Below are 18,263 nucleotides of genomic sequence, written 5' to 3' on the forward strand. Positions count from 1 at the left end.
AAAAGAGGAATTTATTTTAAGGCTTTACCAGGGGTGCCAATAAATATGGAATATGTTGAATCTGTATATATCAGGTAACTTAAAGCTTTTATCGAAAGTGTTCAGAGAATCTACATGACAGAGCCTTTTAATTGCACATCTATAACACTGTTCATTATTCATTAAATTAACCAGAACAAATTTTAACACCAAATCTGAAGAGGCTCCTGTTGTTGGCATTGAAAGTAATTCAGAGATGATGAACAGGGCAATAAAGTTTGAGAATACTAGGTGTCCATAAACTAGTTTGGAGGTTTTTAAGGGATACTTTTTGAAGTGAAGTTCTGTGAAATAGTCACAATCAATCAATATATTATCTGGAGTAGATAACTCTTTTGGTGTCTTAATTTAATCCAGATTAGTTGGTCCTGGAGGTGGGTTTATATGGTCTTAAAAAATATCCAATATCAAAAACATCCTGAGAACACTATTCTACGAGACTTTAAAGTGCTGTAATTTTTGCATTAGGTGGGTATTTGCACAGATGACTATTTGTACAGGTAATAGAGGAGCTAGGAGGTCCACCATCAATGACCTTTCTGTATAAAATGCTAAGAAAGGGAGCATGTAAAGCATTTTCCATCAGGTTAACATTCTAATAGAAAAGTTAGGCAGTATACAAATCAATAAAATAGTGTTTACACAAACTGCTAAAACATTTATGCTTTCTACACTTCTTTATTTTTATATTAGGCAGTCAATCTGACCGCAAATACTACACATGTTGTTTACAGTTGGCATTTTCCACAGCAGGATCTTTGGTCTTCCTCCATCTATGAAAATGCCTAGAGAGTTATCTACTGCAGGTAAGACATTAACCACTTATATCCATTTAACAGAACAATGCAAAAAAATTGTGAGCTATCCCTTTAAGGTTACAGTAATTTTTTATGGAGTTTTTTTTCCTGACCAGAAGCACAAGAAGAAGAACAAAACAGCTTAAAAATCAAAATTGAAAGAAAAAAGGTGGACAGTTTTACATCTTCAGAGACAAACCTGCAAAGAAAGACTCTTGCATAATTTTAGCACTTTAAATAGAAACTAGATATGGAGTAATGCAAGCAGTAAATACTCTTTTTACATGACAGTTAAAGTTTGTATTTATTTTTAAAGAAAAAAAACTTTAGAGACATATTTTGCTGAGTAATGCTTGAAGGAGATTTAGAAGCTTGTGCTACACAGGAAAACATCATATAGCTATCGGGATTTAAAAGCTTACAAAGAAAATCTGGAGAGTAATGCAATAATTAGTAGTTAAATGCATTTAGGTTAGACTATTGGTTTGTTTTTGCTGCTGATATCTGTAAAAACTATGGACAGAAAGCATGATGATATCCTTTATTCAAATCAGACCTGTGACATTATCTGGCTGGACACTTGCATGTCTGACACAATTACTTTCATACTAACTGAATATCTGTAATTGGCCAAACAACATGAGAGAAAGGGTGCAAGGGAGCAGTTGGCGGTAAAGTCTGCGGACGGTCACAGGCTTTGATTGCTGAGCGAGTGTGAAATGCCAAAGCCAGACTACTCCCCTGCACCCCGAGGGCACCAGAGGAGCCGGCCTGCTCTCGCCAGCAGAGAGAAAGAGAGAGGGCATCAAAAACAATCTGACAAGACTTCACCCACAAACATCTTCTGGCTTGTGCAGCACCGCTTAGCGCCACATTGTTGTGGATGAGCCTGATTATTCCAGCTAGAAGCCTGCAGCTCAGCAACTGCAACAAAAACATGAAGTGAAATCACTTGAACATTGAGGATGTGTTTCATCCTGTTTTTAAAGGATTTGGTCACGTAGGGTAGTTTTAACACCTCCTTGTTCCCTTTAAGGTGGTGAAAATGTGCAGGGTGATTGAAATCTAATGTTGCTGTTGACATTTGCCTCCCCAGATGACAATGTACTGCTGTTTAAAGGCGGTCTCCATGGAGCTGCACTGGTGGAGTGGCCCAGACACCTTGTCTTCCCTTTTCAACGGCTGCCAGCAGACCTCTCTAATGTGTAGTGACACAACAACCCAGACCCTGCTGCTGCTGGACATGCTGTCCACACAGTTTCCTAGGTGGTCTATAGAAAATACAGTCATTCAGCCACCTAACAGTTTATATTGTACTATGTGGCACCACAGTTTTCTTTTATACAGAAGTACATTCCCTCATTCCATGTTTTATATGTTCAGACAGTGTACAAGACAAAGTGTGAATATTTAGTTGGATGTAGCAAAATAATCTGTCTACACTTTCCCATCATTATCATCAGGTTATGAAATAAATAAATAATCCTGACGAAAAAGTTTAAGTTATGATCTACCCCTATAATTTGATCTGTTGATGATTCAGCAATAAGAAATACAACAGGCAAATACACAATTGGTGGAAGGATTCCAAGGGGAAAACAAACAGATGACGGTGTACATCCCACTACAGGGGGTATGAAACTAACACAGCAATTCAGGAAAAAAAAATATTATACCAACAACAGGGAAGCATAGTGGTGGTAGTTTGATGTTCCTAATTGTGGGGTTCCTTCTTCAGAACCTGGACGACTTGCTGTAATTGAAGGAACCTTCATTTCTGCTCTCTCCCCAGAAATCCTAAAGCGTATTCATTTTTTCACATGCGGTCAGTTATGGTTTGGATAGTTCTTTTCCTTTGATAAATTCAATCATCATTTGAAAACTGTTTTAGTATTTGCTCAGGTTATTTTTTTCTGATAATAAATTTTGTTTGATGATCTTAAACATTTAATTGTTAAACAATAAAAACAGATAAAATCAATAATTGGACTCAAAATTTTTTCCCCCAGAGGTACAGACAACAAAATTATTATAAAACAGTAAAAATGTTAAATAATTAGGAATACATACAGATTTAATCAAGAAGACAAAGATGCACAAATGGAGGAAACATACGTTTATAATCACTTTTGGTCTTATTCTGGTCTCGTATTGTGTGTACGACTGTGCAATATGGCCTGTGATTCCTACTTATACTAAAGTAGTGAAGATGGTCCATTTAAAATAAGTAAACTTATTTTGTAAAGTGCAAAATTCTTTACATTTTGTCATGTTATAACCATATTATTCACTCTTGGATTATTCGTGCTAAACCAACAAAGTAATGCAAACCTCTGAAGTAAAAGGACAAGGATAACGTACAGGGGTTGGACAATGAAACTGAAACACCTGGTTTTAGACCACAATAATTTATTAGTATGGTGTAGGGCTTCCTTTTGCGGCCAATACAGCGTCAATTCGTCTTGGTGCCCGTCCAGTAGGAGACTCAAATATCTGACATTTCTTCTGATAAGTGAACACCTCTAAGCTCTATCAATCCTTAGTCTGGAAGCTGTTACTGGTTTTTGTTATTTCATATTGGACTTTTTAGGGTGGCTTAGGGATATTTTGTCAAAATATGCAGAGGGGAAATCACTCAACTTCAGTAGATGCCAGGAGGGCTGGGCATACTACAGAAAAGGTACTCTGTTTTAGGATTATGAGCCTGCAACCACCGTCTGCCTGTCATGGAACATGCTCGATTTGAAATTGCTGTCAGTCTTTTGGAAATCTCAGCGTTAAATTAAGGGTCCAAACAGAGATGACTGTTTTCAGAAACTATTGGTTACCATGCTAACTGTTATATATTGTCACATATGTCATATATTACACTGGCTACATGCAGAAGTATAGATGATTCTTCTTATGATCATATTCTCTGCTGTTGGTTTCATTTTGACTATAAAGATTTTATAACTCTTTTTGTGGGTATAGTTGATTTACACTGTAGAATGGTCACTGGTTTCTCACATTTCTGAAGATAACTCATTTAGTGTGACCTACCTGGTAAATTTGGCATTGTAACCTGCTTTGCTACAACATAAAGTTATTTGGTGCAGAAGACATTTTGTGATAAAAGTACAGAATGATATAGTCAAGACAAACAGTGTGTAAAAAGAAAAAAAATGAAGGATAACGTACAGGGGTTGGACAATGAAACTGAAACACCTGGTTTTAGACCACAATAATTTATTAGTATGGTGTAGGGCCTCCTTTTGCGGCCAATACAGCCTCAATTCATCTTGGGAATGACATATACAAGTCCTGCACAGTGGTCAGAGGGATTTTAAGCCATTCTTCTTGCAGTATAGTGGCCAGGTCACTACGTGATACTGGTGGAGGAAAATGTTTCCTGACTCGCTCCTCCAAAACACCCCAAAGTGGCTCAATAATATTTAGATCTGGTGACTGTGCAGGCCATGGGAGATGTTCAACTTCACTTTCATGTTCATCAAACCAATCTTTCACCAGTCTTGCTGTGTGTATTGGTGCAATGTCATCCTGATACACGGCACTGCCTTCAGGATACAATGTTTGAACCATTGGATGCACATGGTCCTCAAGAATGGTTCGGTAGTCCTTGGCAGTGACGCGCCCATCTAGCACAAGTATTGGGCCAAGGGAATGCCATGATATGGCAGCCCAAACCATCACTGATCCACCCCCATGCTTCACTATGGGCATGCAACAGTCTGGGTGGTACGCTTCTTTGGGGCTTCTCCACACTGTAACTCTCTCGGATGTGGGGAAAACAGTAAAGGTGGACTCATCAGAGAACAATACATGTTTCACATTGTCCACAGCCCAAGATTTGTGCTCCTTGCACCATTGAAACCGACGTTTGGCATTGGCATGAGTGACCAAAGGTTTGGCTATAGCAGCCCGGCTGTGTATATTGACCCTGTGGAGCTCCCGACGGAAAGTTCTGGTGGAAACAGGAGAGTTGAGGTGCACATTTAATTCTGCTGTGATTTGGGCAGCCGTGGTTTTATGTTTTTTGGATACAATCTGGGTTAGCACCCGAACATCCCTTTCAGACAGCTTCCTCTTGCGTCCACAGTTAATCCTGTTGGATGTGGTTCGTCCTTCTTGGTGGTATGCTGACATTACCCTGGATACCGTGGCTCTTGATACATCACAAAGACTTGCTGTCTTGGTCACAGATGCGCCAGCAAGACGTGCACCAACAATTTGTCCTCTTTTGAACTCTGGTATGTCACCCATAATGTTGTGTGCATTTCAATATTTTGAGCAAAACTGTGCTCTTACCCTGCTAATTGAACCTTCACACTCTGCTCTTACTGGTGCAATGTGCAATCAATGAAGACTGGCTACCAGGCTGGTCCAATTTAGCCATGAAACCTCCCACACTAAAATGACAGGTGTTTCAGTTTCATTGTCCAACCCCTGTAGATTCCATTTGTGTGGTGGCTGCTTGTATTCAGCCCCCTTTCATCAATACTTTGCAGAACAACTTAACTGCAGTCACTGCTGTAAGTCTTTTAGGGGGTTGTCTCTACTAGCTTTGCAAATCTAGACTGCAATTTCTGTCAATTCGTCTTTGTAAAATAGCTCATGCTCAGTCTGATTGGGTGGAGATCATCCATGAGCGGCAATGCAAGTTGTACCACACATTCTCAACTGAATCTCAGTTGGGACTTTGATTAGACCATTGTAACACACATATATGTTTTAATCTAAGCAAGTACATGGGAGCTCTGGCTGTAAATTTTGGGTCATTGTCCTGCTGCAATATGAAGCTTAGCTCAGTTATTTATTGAGTGGAGTTTATCTCAGGATTTAGCTCCATCTATCTTCATATCAACTCTGACCAGTTTTACTGTCACTGCTAAACAAAAAAGATCCCCACGGTATTATAATACCCCCACCGTGTTTTATGTGTTTTCCGGCACACGTAGCATTATAGACGTAGACCACAAAGTAAAACATTGCTCTACATCCGACCAGAGTCATTTCTTCCGCATGTTTGCTGTGTCCCCTACATGACGAGTGGCAAACCGCAAACAAGACTTCTTATGTCTTTTTGTACACAACAATAGATGTGTTCTTGCCACTGTTCAACTGACGCCAGATTTGCATGACTATTAGCTTCCCTGTCAACAAGTTTCCCCACCTCAGTAGTGGTTCTCTGCAACTCTTTCAAAGTTATCATTGGCCTCTGGGCTACTTCTCTGTTTAATGATCTCCTTGGCTGTTTTCAAATTTTGGATTGAACAGCATTCTGTGAGACAATTAAAGGATGACATGTTGTTTTATTACCTATTCATACTGACCTGTATGCTGTGTTTCTAGGTCTTCATGATGTCATTTGTTAAATAATATTCTCTAATAAATAAAGGCCTTCACTGAACTGTAGTGATACTTAGATATAATTACACAGAGCCAGACTATACGTACTCATTGGGTGACTTCTGAAGGCAAATGATTTCCTTTAGGGTTCTCAGAGTAAAGGACGATGAATGCATATGCACGCCACACTTTTTATGTTTTTATTTGTAAAACTTTTTAATTACCATTTAACATTTTTCTACTACTTTATTACTATGTAGTATTTGTGTTGGTCTGTCACATAAAATCCGATGATACATTGAAGTTTGTGGTTTACATGTGACAAAATGGGAATATGGGCTATAAACAATGTTGCAAGGCACTGTAACCTTTATGTACCTTTATTTATTTATTTTTGTCCTCCATTGATTTATATTTAAAATAATATGCTTGGAGGTCAAGATTTGAGATTTTGTTTAAAATCCTACTTGCTGGTCTTGTAAAACACCATTGCTTCTATTAAACAGACGCTATTAACAGCATGTCTGAAAATGAAGTTGTTTTGGAGACCCTGCCTGTCATCCACACTGACCCTTGAGAAACTCAATGAAAAGGTGACACCTGCTGAAAGAGAAGCTCTTGCATCCTGATGATGGTATGACGAAAATGCTGTGTTAGAGCGCCCCTAGCGGCCGCGGCGCTCCATGACAGGCTCCACATTCCTTAACTCGGATACTCCTCCTCTCCCATCACCGTGCCAAACCCCTCCGTCGGCTTGCAGCACCACCTTCCTGAGACAAGATCCTTTTTGTGTTTCGACGGGAAAAACATGGCTGAAGTTGTCGTTCAGGCCGATAGAAGAAGCGAGGGGATTCTGGTAATATAATAAGAGAGCTTGACACGAAATGGACATGTGCCCAGTTAGAGACATCCTTCGCACGCACTCAGACAACTTTGCGCTCCGTGTAGATTAGTTTTGTGTAAAGTAAAGCGACATGCGTTTCTGCTGCAGAGAGTTTGCAGCTGTAGCGTGGACGCTTGTGTGTATAACTTGTGGTTTCCACTGTGCTTCACAGAATAATGTTTGTTTGACTGTGTCCTCTCAGATCAACGATGACTGGCCAGGTTACAGATTAGATCTCTTCAACTACCCAGCTCATTACTCCGGAGATTTAGACTGTGTCATCATTCCACATGGCGTCATTATGGACAGGTATACGGGTAAAACTCTGCAGCTTGCTGCGGCCTAAGCAGGTTTTCTTCTCACATGATTTTCCCTGTGTTGCTCTGAAGTTGCAGTAAAGTCTTGCGTGGCCGTTGATTAGTTATCGGGAGGAAGTTAGAAGTATATCATACACTGCTTCGGTGGTTTGGACTTGCGTGCTTATCGGCGTGACTTCTGTTAATTGCATGACTAAAACGTAACAGACGGGGAACGGTAGAGGAACTCTTAAATGTTGACATTTTGGAAAAGAACATTTGTAGTTTTGCTTTGCATCAGCTCACACATGGCATGCAAAACAAAACAAAAACTTAAATTTTGTCAGCTATGTCTTCCCCTCAGCCCGGGGAGCCCGTCACAGACAAGTCTCTATTTGCAAAGGGCCTGAGCACCCAGACTGATTATTTTTGTTGATTTAAAGCTTTCACACAGGGAAAATGTGAAAGAAAAGCTGTTCAGTATGTAGATATTTATGTTACCTGGCAACCTGTAACAGCCTGTAACATGGATCACTTGTGCTGGCTGTTAAGTCAGTTTAATGCTGCATATAAATGCATATAACAAACTGTATTTACATCAAATTGTGCTGCTCTGCCAATCACAGCTTTGGTGTTTTCATGCATGTGCAAAATTAATATTTTATAATAATTATTTTATAATTCGAACTCTAAATTAAAGGTATCACTTATATAGTTCTTTGCAAAAAGATGGGAAAGTGTACAAAATAAAAAATCTTGTGCTAGATAGAGTTGAAACAGTCGAACTAATCGGGATTAATTGCTTATTGGAATCATTGTCAACTAATTTAGTGATCGACCAATTGTTAATTGAAGCATACAGACTTTAAAACATAACATTTGCTGAAAGAGCAACCCACTTAGAGCAGTAATTAGGCCAAAACTCTACAAAAAATGTATACATTTTGCATTTAAGATGCAAAGTCTCATTCTTTTTGCAGGACAGAACGTCTTGCTCGGAACATCATGGATGACCTTGGGGACCATGACATTGTGGTGCTGTGCGTGCTAAAAGGAGGCTATCAGTTCTGTGCCGACCTGGTGGAACGGATCAAGGCTCTCAGTCGCAATTCCAACCACACAATCCCCATGAGGGTCCACTTCATCCGGCTCAGGAGCTACCTGGTGAGCTCCGCATCCTCTTTCTGCTACAGTAAAGGGAAACAACAGGGGACAGTTTGACCTTAAGTGGCTCATGTGTACAGATGCTGAGGCTGCTTTAATGGTTGATATTGTCAGCCGTGATGGGTTTGTGTCTCATGACATAGTCAGACGATGTGTGTGTTACACTGTCAGCATTATGACAGTGGGATCTTTGTGTAACTTTAGCTTAGACATGTTTGTTCATGCGTGAGAAAAAAGACTAACAAATAGCCAATGTGATTTTGGAGTTCCTTTATCAATGTTTTTTATTCTTATTCTCAAACATTTGCAATTTAAAGGCATAAAAATTGATTTTCAGCTTTTCAAATATAGATTTTAGTCTTCACTGCTGTTTGAAATAACAAAATAACTTTTGTTATTTCTGCAGAATGACCAGTCGACAGAAGACCTTCACATACTGGGAGCAGAAGATTTGTCTTTTTTAGCTGGAAAGGTAAGTGTCTCACTGGGGTAATGACTGGGAAAAAAAGTTACAAAGAAATGCACACATTGTAAGAAGGTAAAGTAACCCAGAGTAGTCTAGAGATGCCATTTATTGAGACACTGCACAATGACCTCAAGAGGGCAGCCTTTTTTTACTAAATCTGCTTCCCCGGTCCACCTGACAAGATGGTTCCAAAAAGCAGATCAAAGATGGCAGGATCAGACAGCTCTAATCAGATACAAGCTGTTCTAATGCACTTCTTTAAAGGGTCATTCCACTTTATCTCAGTGTGGCCAAAGTGTGGAGTCAGAGAAAATGTGAGGACATAGTGAGTATGTAGATTAGCAGGGTGACAGTAGTCTTGTTGCTTCAGGCTCACTCCACAGCTGCTTGTCTTGTTATCATGTAATCACGGTTGGTGCTCCTTTGAGCTGGAGTGCATCCTGACTGTTTACAAAGCTCAGATAGTCTCTATATTATCTCCTCCGTCTTACTGAACAGTGCTGATCACAGGACTATAGAGGCTGCAAGATAGTTTCTTAAAATGTCTAAAGCCTATTAATCACTTTGTGGGCAATAGTTAGCACTCTCTAAGGCATTTGAAGACAATTTTAGAAACAACGTGCAAACATAATCTTACTGCAATGTTGAAATAAACAAACAAAAACATTTAGTAATGTTACAACCACAAACCGTAATGTACTTTATTTCACTTCTCAAAGATAATTGTGAAGTGGAAAGACAGTATACATTGTTTTTAAAACCTTTTTAAAAATAAAAATCAGAAAATGTGGAATGCATTTGTATGGAGGCTCCTTTACTTTGAGACACTCAAATGAAATCCAGTGCAACCAACTGGCTTCGGAAGGAAACTCATTCGTAAATAGAGTCTAACAGTGTGTACTTTATTCCATGTATGAGTCTGTTTTATGAAGGCCTCAGATGTTTGTAACTAACTCTAACTGCACTGTTCAATGGTTAGGATTAATTGGAATGTATGTACCTGACTGTTGTGAAGTGCCTTGAGACAACATGTGTTGTGAATTGGTGCTATATAAATAAAACTGAATTGAATTGAATTGAATTGAATGTTTGTTATAGAACATTAGTGAACCAAAGAACACATCAGACTGGGTCAGGGATAAAGCTGTGGAGAAGTTTAAAGCAGGTTTAGGTTGTAGAACATCTCATCTCTGAACATCTCAATAGGCATGCTTCATTACATCATCCAGATCACACAGCTGTAAATCTGCTGAGACAGACTGAAAAAAGGCAGAAGTGCAGGCACAGAAAGCAGTAATCACAGCCAACAGACCCATGGTGACTCTGGAGGAGCCGGAGAGATGTCCTAGTTGGAGAATCTGTTAAAATGACAACTGTTAGTTTCACGCTCCACAAATCTGGCTGTTATGGAAGACTGGCAAGAAGATGCCTGGTTGCCTCCATAGGGAGATGTTCTGGGCATGTCCAGCTGAGAGGAAACCCAGCAGAAGACTCAGGATACGCATGAGAGACTGTCTCTTGGCTGGCTTGAGAACACCAATGGGTTCTCCCAGAAAAGCTGGAAGAGATGGCTGTAGAAAGAGATGTCTGGGCTTCCTTACTCAAGCTGCTGCCCCCGCAACCCGACCCCTGAATATGTGGTAGATGGATGTAAAGAGAAAAGCCATTATTTAAAGACAGGTAAAAGACATTTTAGTTGCAGTTTGCTAAAACCCATCTAGGGAACGCAGCAAACATCTAGAAGAAGGTGCTATCTTCAGACCAGACCAGAACCGAATTTTACCACTAAGTGCTATTCGTGGTAGAAAACTAACCCTGCACATCACCTAGAACACTTCAAGCCCACAGTGAAACATGGTGTTGGCAGCATTCTGCTGTAGGGATGGTTCTCTTCAGCAGTCACAGTGAAGCTGGTCAAAGTTCATTTTGAAATGGATGGAAATAAATCAAACAGGTAGATTCTGTTATAGGTAATTGTTTTTATTATATTTATTCATTACAAAGTATATTTTGGTTAACTGTGTGAGAGTGCTGTATTCTGGAAAGACACCCAGTGTGACAACACCCGGCAGCATTAACACCCCCCAAAAAACATTTACTTTAGTTTTTTTGTGTAATACAAAATATGCTGCCGACAGACAAAAGTTCTGTATAAAACAGTTAATTCCAATTGTTTTTCTTTTCTTTTGCACATTGGCTTTTCAATAGCATTTAGAAACATTCTCCTTCATAAAGGATTCATTTCTATCACACAGCTCATCTTCATTTATGCTTCTGCAGTTTCTAGTGATTGGCCCAGAGCATGTTTACATATTTCCTAAGAAGTTTTGAAAGCCTGACGTTTACCTGTTCTGACACTAACCACCAATCTGCCCTTTATGCAAATGGTGGTCACTGTGCTAATAATAAAAACAGAAATTTGTTGATTAAACATGAACACAGTTTATGATGTTTTGCACTGCCATCACAATCTTAACAAAATGTGCTAAGTTTACGTTAAATCCAGTTTGTAGCTCCATTTTGCTCTTGTACATCTGATGTAGTGACTTTTACCAGTTTTTAGGTTCTCTGACACTGATTTCCTTACAATTCTGTGTGCATCTTCATGATTGTGAGGATGTGAATCACCAATGATATTTACTGGAGTCATAAATAAGAGAGCATATTTTTAGATTGTCAGACTAATGTGTCATCACCTCATCTGATCATTTACAGTAAAGGCTTATCCCTCAGCTGGTCACCAGTCTGTCCGGTAGCCAGGTGCAGACTACAGTAGATGTCTACAACTTGAAAAAGACTTTAGGTATTAAGTCTGACTCACAGCTGTGTGATTTTCTTGCAGTATTTTATATGTTTCTGTAAAATGTTTTATTCCCATGTGACGTAAAATAAAATATGGCAGCAATTTTCTTACAACCAAGGACGTACTGTTTTACTGGTAAGAGTTAACTGTGAAATTGTCAGTTGATTGCAAAATATGTCCTTTTCGCCATTTCTTAACGCATATCCCATTAGTTTAGATTTCTCATGGGTTCACTGCACCCTAAATAAATCTGTAAGAATAACGAGACGTAAACAAAGAACAATTACATGCATGGATGAGCCTTTTGTTTTCAAACTGTAATAAACTGAAGAAGTTTAATCTTTTTCCTGATCTAGATAAGATGAAGCAAAGCTAAGACTGTGCCTAGATGGTGATTAGTGTCAAGTCTTCTGTTGATTAGTCAGGCATCTGCAGGATTTCAGCTATTTCACTGACATTCTGAATAGTACTGCTAATGAATATATTTCCAATCTACATGATACAGATATTTCTCTGCTGCAGTATTTGTCTTGTGTAAAGCATGCATGTTAATAAAATTAATGGACGCATTACTAATGTGGCATTACAGTTATAACTTGTTATTGGGTGTGGCGCTGCTGATGTGTCAGCACTTCTGCATTAAGTCATTTAAAAAAATGTCCTTTCGTTTTTAGATTTTAGTTTGCTTTCTGATTTCATTAAGGAACCAAACATGTTTAATTCTTACAGTGACTTGCAAAAGTATCCCCCGCCCCCTGACATTTTAATGTTTTGTTTCCTTACAACCTGGAATTGAAATGGATTGTTTGAAAGTTTGACCATTTAATTTACAAGAACATGCCTACAACTTTGAAGGTGAATTTGTTTTTTATCGTGAAGCAAACAACAAATTGGACAAAATAACAGAAAATCTCAGCATGCATAACTACTTTGTAGAGCCACCTTTTCTGGCAATTACAGCTGCAAGTGGCTTGAGCTTGCCACATCTTGCTACTGGGATCTTTGTTCATTCCTCAAGGCAAAACTGCTCCAGCTCCTTCATGTTGGAGGGTTTTCAATTGTGAACAGCGATCTTCAAGTCTTATCACAGGTTCTCAAATGGATTCAGGCCTGGACGTTGACTAGGCCATTCCAACACATTTATATGCTCCATCTTAAACCACTGGAGTGTTGCTTTAGCAGAATGCTTTGACTCATTGTCCTGTTGAAAGGTGAACCTCCATCCCAGTCTCAAATCACAAATGCTCAAAATATCCCTGTATTTATCACCATCCAACTTCCCCTCTACTCAGACCAGTTTCCCAGTCTGGCTGCTGAAGAACATCCCCACAGCATGATGCTGCCACCACCATGTTTCACTATGGGGATTGTGTTCTTAGGGTGATGGAATGTGTTGGGTTTGTGCCAGACATAGCGTTTTCCTTGGTGGCCGAAAAGTTACATTTTATTTTATTCAGACCAGAGCACCTTCCTCCATACATGTGGGGAAGTGCCCACATGTCTTTTGGCAAACTCCAAACATGCCGTCTTATTTTCAACACTAAGTAATGGCTTCTTTCTGGCCACTTCTCCATAAAGCCCCACTCTATGGACTGTGTAGCTTATTGTGCTCCTATGGACAGATACTCCAGTCTCTGCTGTGGAACTCTGCAACTCCTTCAGGTTACCTTTCGTCTCTGTGCTGCCTCTGTGATTAATGCCCTCCTTTACTTGTCTGTGAGTTTTAGGCAGCCATCCCTTGGCAGGTTTTTCTTGGTGCTTTCCATTTGAAGATGATGGATTGAATGGTGCTCCGGGGCAACATGCAAGATTTGAATATTTTTTTATAACCCAACCCTGACTTGTTCTCATCCACAACTCGTCCCTAAATTGTTTGGAGAGCTCCTTGATCTTCATGGTCTGGTGCCTCTTGCTCAGTGGTGTTGCAGCCTCTGGGCCTTTCAGAAAAGGTGTGTTTAAACTGAAAGACCAGGTGACAATTCGATTGCACACAGGTGGACTTAATTTCACAAATTATGTGACTTTTGGAGGTAATTGGTTGCACCAGAACTTTTTAGGGCCTTCTTAGCAAAAGGGGTGGATATGTATGCACATGCCAATTTTCATTCTTTTTATTATATATATTTTTCTTATTTCACTTCACCAACTTAGACTATTTTGTGCAGATCCATTACGTAAAATAAGATTAAACAACAAATAAATTACAGGTTGGAATATAACAAAATAAGTAGAAAGCCAAGGGGGTGAAACCTTTTGCAAGGCACTGTAGCTTTTAATGTTTTTCGTGATGGTAAATGTTTATGGCTGATTTCACAAAGTAATCTGTTTCTAACCAAGCATCATTTTTTGCTTCCTTTCCTCTCCTCTCTCCCCAACATGCACTCATAAGAACGTACTGATTGTTGAGGTGAGTCAGCCTTGTTGTTCTTTTTCCATTTTTCAAAATGGACTCATTGTGTATACCCTATCGTGACTGTTTTCTCCAGGTCACGAGGGGCCATTTAAAGTTTGTCTACCAGAAAAACTTATGTTTTACATGAGGGAAACTGTTTTTAATTGCCTGACCTATATTCAAGAAACAAGAGGGCTGCTTTCCAGACAGTGTTTACTTACTTTATCCTGTAAGCACAATAACTCAGCTGCATATTAGGAATCAGTTTGCTGGATAAAAACAGCTGCATAGTGAAGAAATTTGAAGGAAATTCATAATGATTGCGTACCGAGAACAAAGACTGGAGAAGTCTCAGCAGTCCAGTTATGCCTAATGCACTAATTAGTTGGAGTGTCTGTGGTGTTGTTTGATGCAAAATAATTTTGTTATACTGTGTTTCTTTGACATTTGCACCTCCTAAATTTTGAAACCTTTACAAGTTACAAATCGGGTATGTTTTTATACTTCAGTGACTGATGTCTCCATATGGAGGATGTGGGTGGTGGGCTAACTTTGGTTCCATCTCTTTCTGCTATACAATCTTAAGTTTTCACTGCACCGATAGCTGTCTAAAAAATTTGGTCAGTGTTTTTTAGTAGCAAGGCAACCCTGATGTCTGAGCACCTTGCAACCAAATAGCTGGATATCAAGAAACCTACAAAGTGCAGTTCAAAGACTCCAACTCATCTGAAGCTTATGGTGACTGATAGTGGGTTAAGATGTTCTCCAGAATTATTTAAATGTCTTTGTGTTGTGGCAAATTTGGAGAACCTTATCTTAGTGGTTCACATTTAGTTGTCAAATGCAGTTTTTTTTTTTTTTCTTGTTGCTTTCCTGGTTGCTTTATTACAATGCTATGTGTATATGAAAGTTTTCTCCACCTTCACCATTGACTTATCAACAGCATACGAAAATCTAAGTGAGGGTTGGTTGTGCAATCAAAAAGAATCATGCATGAAAAATTCAAATTACGTTTCGCTTTTGAAGTGCAGTCTGAAAACCACTCAAAGTCCTTCAGTCTCTCACCTATCAGCCTGTATGTGTAATTTGGAGCTGTGTGGGCTTCTCTCCAGGTGGGAGCCCTATTTCAAAGGCAGCCCAGCATACCCAGAGGCAAAATGGCACTGCATTTATTGCCATGGGGTATGTGGACTGATGGTGACTTAAGCCTCGCCTCCAGCTGTCATTGTAGTGCGCTGCGCTGCTATTACTGTGTGACATTCACAAATAGAAAATAAAAACATAAATAAATCAAAATACAAATAATGTTTGTTTTATTGTATATGCAAGAATGTGATATGTTTTTTGTGGATAAAATAATCCACTAGGATAATAAAATCTGGAACACAGCCCAGCCTGAACATAAAATACGGTACAGGGGTTCCGATGCAGGCAGTCTGATTATGAGCAGCTGCTCTCTGCCTGCACCCTACTCCTGCAGACGGTGGTTCTAGTAAGGACCACCAATAAATGTCCGAACCAGACACGCTGTTTCAGGCTGGTATTGTTTTGGGGAAATGTTTGTGGATCTGAACAGCTGATCTTATGTGTGCTGATTTAGGATGTTAATAAATACAGCGCCCCGTCTGCGTGTAATTCAGAAAGCTGATGTGTCCTTTTTTTTTTTTAGCCTTCAGGCAAAGTTTATGATTTGTAAAAAGTAAAACTATATTTCGGGTTGACCTGCTCCGGCCATTGTGGTCCCTAATATTATTGTTGTCGCTCCAGAGCGATATTAACTTTTCCCTGCGCTATCTCAGCAAAAGCCTCCTAATTTTTCCTGGTCCCGTGGCCAACCAGTGATCAGCAGTCTGTTCACGTCACATGTAGTCCCGACTCAGCCCCGGTTGGACCTGTACTGATACGGAAAAACCAGTAATGGAAACGCTCGCAAAGCGGGCCGAGGGGAGCGGAGCTGGGCCAAATCGAGCCAGTGGAAAAGAGGCATTACATTTTTGCTGTGGAGGATGGTCAAGGGAGTAAATTAAATATTGCCAAATTGGTCTCTAACAACAATTTACACAGATACCTTCTTACAGGTCTTTACCAGACAGTCCAATGAAAGTGCAGAACACTTTTTATCTGGTGTGTGTGTGTGTGTGTGTGTGTGTGAGAGAGAAAAATAATTTCTTCTTCCTGTAGTTTGTCAAGTGGCCATCATATTCATCAGCAGAAGAATGTATAATATATCAGTGTTTATATAAAATATATGATTTCTGGGAAAGTCAAACTGATTCATTAAATGTTGCATAAAAGGAGCACAGTGATACACTGTGTTAACCTTCTCATTTCACAGTGATGTGATGCTCTTCATTTACCAGCTTTCCCAACCTACTGCTTTTTATGTCCTCTCCCTCACAGGGCATTGTTGGCACTGGAAAGACAATGGAGACTCTCTTGAAGCACGTCGAAGCCTTCAGACCCAAAATGATCAAAGTCGCAGGGTGAAGAATGTTTCCCTGTTTTGTGAATCACCCAGCTCCTATGTTTCAGTCCACACACGCACTCCAATAAGCAATTAGGAGCTAAAGGTGTTGAAAAATATCTGCTTTCGTTTCCCCAGGTTGCTGGTGAAGAGAGTGCAGCATAGCTTAGCCTGCGTTCCTGATTGTAAGTAACTAATAAACAGTTTTACTGTAGGCTGTAAGTCACTGCTTTGATTAGAAAACATCTTCAGTTAACATTCATCTTTTTAATGCACTGCTTTCAGATGTCGGCTTTGAGATACCCAATCGTTTTGTGGTTGGCTATGCCTTGGACTACAATGAGTATTTTAGGGACCTCAATGTAAGTCTTCATTTCAGGCAACAAAGACTCTGTGTATCAGGAGGCCTCTGAGTAATAGTACAGTTGCACCAACTGTCACACATAGATCAACTAAATGCACTTTTGTTCTGAATGTTTTGTGGCCTGCTTACATTCTGGAGTTTGACTCTGCTTTTTCCTCCTTTTTTTTAAGCACATTTGCGTTATTAGCGAAAGTGGAAAGAAGAAATATAAGGTCTGAAGGCAAACGACGACACAGAAGGGTCTACATTACAATGTCCTTTTTACAGAAAGCCCAGAGATTTTCTCCAGAGATGCCATTTTCTCACATGTGGCTGTGATGGCATCTAATCTTAGCACCCTTAGCAGTAATATTTCTTCTAACATGTTTATAGTTCAATAGGGCAAGAATCTGTGAAATACTTTTAAAATAATAGTCACACTATATTTGTTTACATGAACAAAAAGCTGCTTAATTTAAAATAAGGCCTTTATAATAGTGATTTGTATCCTGTTGTCTGAAAAACAGCAAAGAAAATGTTTACACTTAAAATTAAAAAATTGGATTTTACTACAATATGAACACTTAATTATTTTTCCGTCACTTTTATTTTTAGAGTTTTTATAGGTCACTCTTCTATCTTCTATGTAGGCTCAGGGGCAGACGATGTACAGTCGTATTATCAAAACTAAGTGTGCTAACTACCTCTGTTTTTTTATGTTTCTGTTTCCCAAGTATTTGAGTTAGGCTTTGTTTCTTTGTTTCTTTTTACACATTATTTTAAAGTTGTAAAGATGTGGGAAAGAAATATTTCAAATGTGAAATTATTCTTGTGTGGATTAAATGATTATTGTTAACCAAAATAACAAAGTGATATAAAAACACAGGCAGTGGGTTTTGGCCTTAGAACTCTCACATGGACATCATTACGGCTTTAGAAATGGCTTTGTAACTATTTCTTCAGGTAGGGGCACAATGTGTTTTGCTTTTTGAGATAGTTATGTCTACTTCACGTTGTCTGACAGGTTTTATTAAAGTGATTTCTTGATTCTGTAGGCCTGTTAGTAATCAGGCCTGGGTTTGCCTAATGAAACTGTACCACAAAAATGTTTGTGATCACAGTTGTGATATAACAAGAGGTGTGATTTGATTTTCCACATAGGGACCGGTTGGTTTGGATAACTTTTTTGTGCTTACAATTTTAGACCTTAACTAGTCTTTAGATTTTCTATAATTGGTTGTAAAATACATTAGTTATATCTGAATTT

At 39.2% G+C, this 18,263-nt stretch overlaps 1 protein-coding gene across 1 annotated transcript; it reads left to right on the forward strand.

The window, feature by feature from the left end:
* Positions 1-6,891: 6,891 nt before the first annotated feature.
* prtfdc1b (phosphoribosyl transferase domain containing 1b) lies at positions 6,892-18,260 on the forward strand. Its single transcript, XM_047369147.1, has 9 exons — positions 6,892-7,041; positions 7,271-7,377; positions 8,345-8,528; positions 8,935-9,000; positions 14,187-14,204; positions 16,590-16,672; positions 16,792-16,838; positions 16,939-17,015; positions 17,188-18,260. Exons 1-9 carry the CDS (start codon positions 6,994-6,996, stop codon positions 17,233-17,235), a joined length of 678 nt encoding a protein of 225 aa, XP_047225103.1. The 5' UTR covers positions 6,892-6,993; the 3' UTR covers positions 17,236-18,260.
* The last annotated feature ends 3 nt before the right edge of the window (positions 18,261-18,263 follow it).

This window comes from Girardinichthys multiradiatus, chromosome 6 (genome assembly GCF_021462225.1).
Source record: "Girardinichthys multiradiatus isolate DD_20200921_A chromosome 6, DD_fGirMul_XY1, whole genome shotgun sequence".
Taxonomy (NCBI): domain Eukaryota; kingdom Metazoa; phylum Chordata; class Actinopteri; order Cyprinodontiformes; family Goodeidae; genus Girardinichthys; species Girardinichthys multiradiatus.